The sequence below is a fragment of the Candoia aspera genome, chromosome 4 (genome assembly GCF_035149785.1).
Source record: "Candoia aspera isolate rCanAsp1 chromosome 4, rCanAsp1.hap2, whole genome shotgun sequence".
In the NCBI taxonomy this organism is placed as follows: domain Eukaryota; kingdom Metazoa; phylum Chordata; class Lepidosauria; order Squamata; family Boidae; genus Candoia; species Candoia aspera.
In genome coordinates this window covers 19203571-19211528 of record NC_086156.1, presented here as the reverse complement: position 1 = coordinate 19211528, position 7958 = coordinate 19203571, and the positions used below count along the sequence as shown (strand labels likewise).

The 7958-nt window shown below is 44.6% G+C and overlaps 1 protein-coding gene across 1 annotated transcript; it reads left to right on the top strand.

Moving 5' to 3' along the window:
* Positions 1-402: 402 nt before the first annotated feature.
* On the top strand, positions 403-3088 carry OTUD1 (OTU deubiquitinase 1). Its single transcript, XM_063303526.1, has one exon. The coding sequence runs from the start codon at positions 799-801 to the stop codon at positions 2032-2034; it is 1236 nt and encodes a 411-aa protein (XP_063159596.1). The 5' UTR covers positions 403-798; the 3' UTR covers positions 2035-3088.
* Positions 3089-7958: the final 4870 nt, after the last annotated feature.

Below are 7958 nucleotides of genomic sequence, written 5' to 3'. Positions count from 1 at the left end.
TCTACCCCGTAAGGCCCTCGAAGAGGAATCCGGGCGCCCGGGGGGCTTGTTCTCTATTGTACTTCCTCGTGGCTCAGAGGCTCTTCATCAAAAGCGAATTCCTGGGGCTCCAGAACAAGTAATTCCCATTCCCCCCACCCTCCTGAGGCGGCAGAGACAGCGAACCGTGGGCGCGCGAGTTGCGCGCGTTATTGCAGGTAACGTCCTTGACCGACCGGGCGGCCAGCCGGCCGTCGCAGAAGGCAAACTCAGCCTGCCTGCGCCGGAAGCCTTGTCAGACGTCCCAGCGCGGGACGTGGCAGGGGAGCGGCCGCCCGGCCCCGCGCCAGGCCCCTCCCCGCCTTGGCGACGTGTGTCTCGCAACGTGCTGAAGGGCGGGAAGTAAACAAGGCCCGGCCTTTCCGTGCCGCTCCCCCTCCGCCCGGCCTCCAGTACCTTCCAGGAGGGCCTGGGCCTGCGAGAGGGAGGAGGGAGCCGCCCAGAGCTGTGGCGCAGCAGGAATTCCCGCTCCGGCGAGGCCCGAGGGAAGCGGGAGGGCGAAGGGGGCGCTGTTCCTGCGGGGCCGCCTCCGGGCCCGCGTGAGAAGCTGAGGAGGGGGCGGAAGCGGTCGCAGGACGGCGGTGCCGGGAGGGTGATGCCCACGGTTATTTTTACTCAGTCGCCTCATCCTTTCTGGCTACCTGCGCGGAGGGGCGGCGGCAAGGCAGCGGCCGCAGTGGTCGCTCCGTAGCCCGGCCCCTGCGGCCTTGCCGGGCTGCTGTGAGCGCCGCCAGCGCAGCAGCCTATAAAGGGCCGAGAATGCAGCTCTACAGCACTATCGTCACTCATTATCCGGCGGCGGCGGCGGCGAGCGGCGCAGCCAGCGGGCCGGGAGTCGTTTTCAAAGTCTCTCCTTCGCCGGAGCCCGCAGGACAAAGCCCGGTGGGAGTCGAGAGCGGTGCGGGAGGAGGCGGAGGAGGGAGCGCGAGTGCCGTCGCAGCGGGAGCAGCCACCGCCATGCCCGCCTTCTCTTGCCTGGAGCTGCTGCCCCCGGCGGGGCCCGTCCAGAGGAAGCCGCCGCCGCCGCCACAGCACCAGCCATCACAGGGCTTTGGCCCCGCGGTGCAGATGACCCGCCGCCGGCCGCTGGAGAGGGTCGTGCCCATCCGGCTGCTGCCTCGCCCGGAGCCCGTCGGAGCGGTGGGGGAGCTGGGCCCGCCGTCAGCGCCGAATGCCCACCCGTGGCTGCTGCTGGAGAGCGGCGGGGGCGAGGTCGTGGCCGCCGCCCAGCCCGCCTTGCCTCCAGAGCCCAGCAACCGCGGCCTCCGCTTCAGCGAGCATTGCCAGGCCTTGCAAGCGGCGGCCGCAGCCGGCTCCTACTCAGGACTCGCCGTTGAGCCTCAGCCAGGGACCGCGTTGGAAGTTCCCGAGGAGGAGAGCCCCTGCCAGGTGCGTCCGACGGAGCGGAGCGAGAAGCTGGCGCTGTACCTGGCCGAGGTGGAGAAACAGGACAAGTACCTGCGGCACAAAGGCCGCTTCCGTTTCCACATCATTCCCGACGGCAACTGCTTGTACCGCGCCGTCTGCAAGGCCGTCAACGGGGACCAGCGGCTGCACGGGGATCTTCGCGAACAGACGGTGCACTACATCGCCGACCACCTGGACCACTTCAGCCCCATCATCGAGGGCGACGTGGGCGAGTTCCTCATCAACGCTGCCCAGGACGGTGCCTGGGCAGGCTACCCCGAGCTTCTGGCCATGGGACAAATGCTGAACGTCAACATCCACCTCACCACTGGGGGGAGGCCGGAGAGCCCCACCGTCTCCACCATGACCCACTACCTGGGCCCAGAGGACCCGAGCCGACGCAGCATTTGGCTGAGCTGGCTTAGCAATGGGCACTATGATGCTGTGCTAGATCGGCAGTGCCCCAATCCGGAATATGAGGAGTGGTGCAGACAAACTCAGGTGCAGCGCAGGAGAGATGAGGAGCTGGCCAAGTCCATGGCTGTGTCGCTGTCCAAGATGTACATTGAGCAGAATGCCTGTTCCTGAGATAGGCGCTACATCCCTTGCCTGCTGTTCTGGTGCCTTAATTGTTCTCCATTTCTTCCTCCAGCAGTTGTAATTCTTACATGGAGTAAGAACTTTGAGGGGAAGGAAGGGAGAGTGAGATTCGTAATGAATGCTTGTATATATATTATCAGATACCGGTTATTTTCCTGTCTTTTCTTTTGTATATATAACATTTCTTCTATTTATGCTCTGTTCCTTAAGAGGGGATTTTCTTCTTTTTTTTCTTTTTTGCACTTTTTTTAACCTTTGTTCACCACCAAAATAAAAGTTAATTTTATTGTTTGTTTGCCTGTAGATATTTTTTTTTGGCCTATATGGCTGATAGCCTAACAATTATTTTATGTTAATATCTGAAACATACACAATATCATTTTTTCAATGAAAAATTGTACTGCTAGCCCACAATTTTTTTGTCCTTTATTAGATGAAAATTGATTTTAGTTACCCTTTTAAAAATTTAATTTTAATATAAAGTTCATTTTTACCTAGCAATTTTTAGAGGAATTAACCACTGCAGAGCAGGATTTCTCAAGATAATTGGAATGTGGCTTTTTCAACAATGGTTAAGAGTGATTGGGTCTCGTCTGTGTTCAGTTAGCTTGAGTAAGCTGGCTTTTCATTTTATTGTCTGATTGGTCTTTTTTCTTTTTAAATTACACATAAACAATGGTTTTAAAAGGTTGAAGATACATAAAATTCTTCTTTAAAAGTAGTCTTGTTCTTTGTAGGAATATAAATGCCTCCGGCCTGCCCCTTGATAGTCCATCAGCATGTTTATCACATTCTTTTGTTTTCTAATTGGCTTACTTTGGTATTATGTACAAATGTATTTATACTAAGTTTGTATGGTTTGCTGGGTCAAACATTCAAGGTAGAAACCATCCTCTTCCATTTCTGAATGAACTGAAATGGTTAGATATATTTATTAAATGGAGTTTGTACTTTTTTATTTTGTGACTTTGGAATTCATACTGTATTTGTATAATAGGGATATTCTTAGCTATTCTGGAATAAATGTATAGTTTTGCTTGGATCTGTGACCTGTTTCTGTGCGTGTGTAAACATCTGTTTTTTTAAACTCGGGGCTACTGGCTGGGCTGCAGAAGGGAAGAGAAAGCATTGCTCTTGGCAAAGCCTGATTTCTTCCTTGGTACTTTGGCACTAGGCTTGCTACTGGATCCACAGGAGGAGGAGTGAATGGGAAAGGGCAGATGAGGGTCAAGTGTAAAGGTTGGGGTATCTCCATGGCACAGTTTTGTCCTGCTTGCTTGCTGCTTGTCACAAGGTGGGGGAGGGTCAAGAAGTCAAGACTTAAATGGTTAATATATAGGACTAAGTTCCAAGGTCCGAACCTGCTTAGAAAATAACATTTCTCTTTAAGAGTTTTCATGCAAAGGATAACCTTTTGGTAGCTAGGGCACAATGTTTCTGGTGGAGGCAATGATGCAAAATCAGAGCTGGGATTTTTTATTTTTCTTCTGGGGGAAGGGGTCTTCACACTGTTAAATTGAGTTCAACCTATTTAAGGCTCATATTTTAGTGTGGTTTCCATTTTAAAATAATGTGCTAATGACTGCAGTTGTAAGGGTCAAAAAGGGGGATCTAGGGCCACAGATTGCTTATTCTGTTCTAGAACTAAGATTATTGTTGAACTGGATCCTCAACATATTCTGTGAATTTAGCCCTAGCCAGTGTATGATAACATTGAGGAAAGTATCTTTTTACGTTTCCATTTCTTAGCTCAGAGCCCTTTTCATAATACTTCTTTTATCCCACCTTTATTATTTTTATAAATAACTCAAGGTGGGGAACATACCTAATACTCCTTCCTCCTCTTTTCCCAACAACAGCAACCCTGTGAGGTGGGTTGGGCTGAGAGACAGTGACTGGCCCAAGGTCACCCAGCTGGCTTTCATGCCTGAGGCGGGACTAGAACACACAGACTCCTGGTTTCTAGCCCAGCACCTTAACCACTAGGGCAGTGTTTCTCAACCTTGGCAACTTTAAGATGTGTGGACTTCAACACCCAGAATTCCCTAACCAGCCGTGCTGGCTGGGGAATCCTGGGAGTTGAAGTCTACACATCTTAAAAGTGCCAAGGTTGAGAAACACTGCACTAGGCCAGGCTGGCTCTTTGCTGCAGGTCAGCTCTATTTTCCATTTTTGTGATCGTTTGTTTGTACTTGGACACCATCATGTAGAATTTCTTAGTAAAATTCTGAAGTTGGAGCCAAATATTGATTACATTTCATGTTATTTACTTGATTTTAGCCTGCCATAGTTGAATATTAGCAGGTTACAATCAATGATTTGCCATAAAATGTTCATTGTACAATCAAAAGTTAAAATTACAAAATGTATGTTCTAAAAAACAAATCACAGTAAGAAGCTAGATAATCATATTCAAACATAAAAAGCACCCTTAAATAGTTCTGTTTTAATAATTTCCTTCCAGCACATAACTAATTTGGTAATTTAAAGTTTGTTTATTTTTCAAATTTCTATTACCGCCCATCTCCCCCCAAGGAGGGGGACTCTGGGTGGTTTACAATAATATACTCCATTAAAACCTCAACACCTAAAATTACCAAATCATCTGCCAAACTAAAATAATAAGTAAAAACATAAAATCCAAGTGGGAAAATCTCCATTTGGTAGGGAGAACGCTACATCACCAGCCACCCCCAGGAAGAGCTAGTGCTCTTCCCATCCCAGTCGAATTGCAGTGAATTCATTGCATAACCCCCATTAATAGGTTTGCTTTTTTTTTTCTCTGTAAGGCTACTGATGCTAGTGGTTGCTGCCATTACATTTTGACTCTAATAGCTAATGATCTGTTCGAATAAATACTTTTTGGGGTGTCCAAACATTTATGCATAATATTAACAATATTTTCTCCTGTACTCTTAAAATGACTATCTCCTTAACAAGTACAGCTGTCTTTAATTAAGGACCTTACTTGTTTGTCAGAATGAAACATATTTGTCACCCAGTAGTTAATAATATTTAGCAGTTAACATAGGGTATTTCAAGTGTCCTATGTAATATTTCCTTGATAAAGTTTAGAGGAGACATATTAGCAGAGGGATGTCCAGTGCATACAGGAAGAAAACTTGTTGATTCTCTTGGATGGCTAAACAAACAATCTTTATTATTATTATTATTATCCCTTCCCAGAAGGAAGGGGGGGGGGAGCAGAATGGTCTGAGGAACCTGCTCCAGCATGTTTTAGGAACCTCACAATTGGAAGTTTTGTAAGACTTTTTCGGATAAGTTTCTGAGAATGCTTAACATGCAATTTACTCTTGCTTGAATCTCATGCATGATCTTTGAGATGGCAGTTCTTTGACTGCAAATCTCAATACTGTCTTAGCATTTGGGCCTAAGCTAGATGATAATATCTACGGTTGGAAAAGAACTGGGACCACAAAGTCGTAAAGGTGTAACTTTTTCACTGCATGCTGCAGGCCAGGAGATTCCCTACCCATCAGCCCCAAAGCCAACAGCTTGCGTATTTAATAGGACTTTTCAGTGTGCTTAGAATTGCAATCTGATCCTGTAGTTCAGTGACAGTGTACCTGGAAATCAGCCTTATTAAAATCAATGAAATGTATTGAGTAAGCATGGACAGGTATGATCATGTTATGGACTAATCAAGAATTCCAGTTACAACAAATCCTGTTGCTTACTAATCAAATTGCAGAAAGACGTTTTGCAGGAAGTGTCATGGTTAATGGAATTAAGCTTTGACATCAGGCTGTTCTGAATCAAATCCTATAAACCAATGTCCTAAAAATGAATAAAATTTGCCTAACATAATATGGAGGTGGAGTCTGCTTATTTTACTATTACGCTGGATGATAAAGTGGTGCCTCTTTCAAGCCAATTATGAAACAGGAGGGTTTTGCCAAGTAAGAGAGATTTTCAAGTCTGCTTCTTTGCAACATTAATGAACTATAATACATCCTGGGTTACTGTGGGAAAATAACAACAAACCTCTCATTTTAAATTGGATATAGCATACAGAATTTTGCTCCTGAGTTCATTTTAATTAACATCAATTTATAAACCGGACTAGTCCTGTTTGTCTAAGAGTGGAAATCACCTGCGGAAATTATGATTTGGATAATGAAGTGTCATTTTGTAGCTCTCCACCCACAAGATAGGCGTGTGCTGTGTCCCAATTCTTGGCAAAGGCATATTTACTACTTTTGTAAACATGAATTCATTCATAAGAATTAAAGCAAACAAAACAGCTGCAGATATAAACATACAGTTTTCTATACAAAAACAAGGATTTTTAAAACTTTTTTTTGGTGGGAGGCTGTTCTCTTTAGAAAAAGGCAGAAGAAGAGATTTCAAAAAGAAAATTTCAAAGAGACAGAGTTTCAAGGTTAAGTGTCCTTGAAGACAAGCTCTCTGATAACTGCCATCTACTATAAGACCTGAACTGGAGCTCATTTGGCTATTAGTCACAAGGTGAAGCCAATAATTTCAGGCACCATGTCTTTAGTTTTTTGTTAGACAGCAGTGAAACCCAGCAAATTGTTGGTTACTTAATGTTATATTTGAGAAAAAGGGGGTAGTGTTGCCTGAAGTTTTCATCAAAGTGTCTTGAACTACGCTTTGAACTGAACTATTTTGGATGCTTGGATTTTGCAGGTCTAATTTGGTGATGTTTACTCCAAGCTCCACCTCTCAGGATCTGAACTGCATTTCCTGAGTTTCCCTAATCTCTTACCTTCCAGATACAACCCAACTGCAGTTTTCACAATTCCTGAGATCATTCTGTCTGCAAATTCTGGGAGTTGCAGTCTCAACATATCTATGGGACACCAAAATAAGGAGGGCTGACCTGCCCTATCTAATGACCTGACATAAAACTTTGAAGCATTATGCATTCAAAGGTCTGGCTTGCCACACTGAGTAGTTGCCATGGGACATTATGTACTCTATGTCTTTATCTGAAAGATGTCTAGGGGTCAATGGAACATAAAAGAAAATCTACTGGTTAAAGCAAAGGGCCAACCAAGTCTGACATTCTGTCACCTGGTAGCCAACCAGAGGCACCAACTATCAATATTTTACTCAATATACATTCATTATATAGTATGTATTCACTAACCAACAGGGTCAGTAATGAAGAAAATGCCCCTTTATCCTCCAAAGTTCACAGGCAAGAGATTTAGAACTAGTAAAAGAAAGTGCTTTTTCCCATAATGCATAGCTACACTTTGGAATTCTTATATCCAGAAGGACACCTCATTATATAAACTCTTACATAGACTCATGTGTTATATATTGTCTACATGGTGAATTGTACCTAGGATATCATAAATTATGTCATTCATTTCAATGGATAACATTGAATACTTATTTCCTGTATCACTTCTGGAATCCTCTTTCCATAAGTTGCAAATTTAAGATTATCAGGGAAGTCCACCATGCAAGAATATATTGCAATGAGGAAATCTTGTTCAGAGTTCCAGTAATCCATACTTTTTTCTAGGTTCTGTTAATTCCATTTTCTCCATCTACTTGTTTTATTCCTCCCCCCCTCTTCTTGGCAATACTTCTTTGTCCTAATTGGGCTGATTTGTATTTTCTTTCTTTTTTTTTTGAGTTTTATTTTAATCATTTTCTGCAAATTTTGGGATTTCTCTGAATGTGCTGGTGAATCCCACTTTTGCGTAGAATTGCTATCTCAGCCGTATCAGTGTGTGTAATTAAAAATGAATTTGCTATTTGTATATAGAGTTCCTGAATAAATTTCTAACTTTTTTCATTTCATCAAAAACAAACCAAAAAAACCCACTATAATTTGAACGAAAGTGGGAAATTACCAAATAAACTATTATTTGATTTTCTTCTCTTGAAAAACCTGGATGTACAGTGTCTGTGGT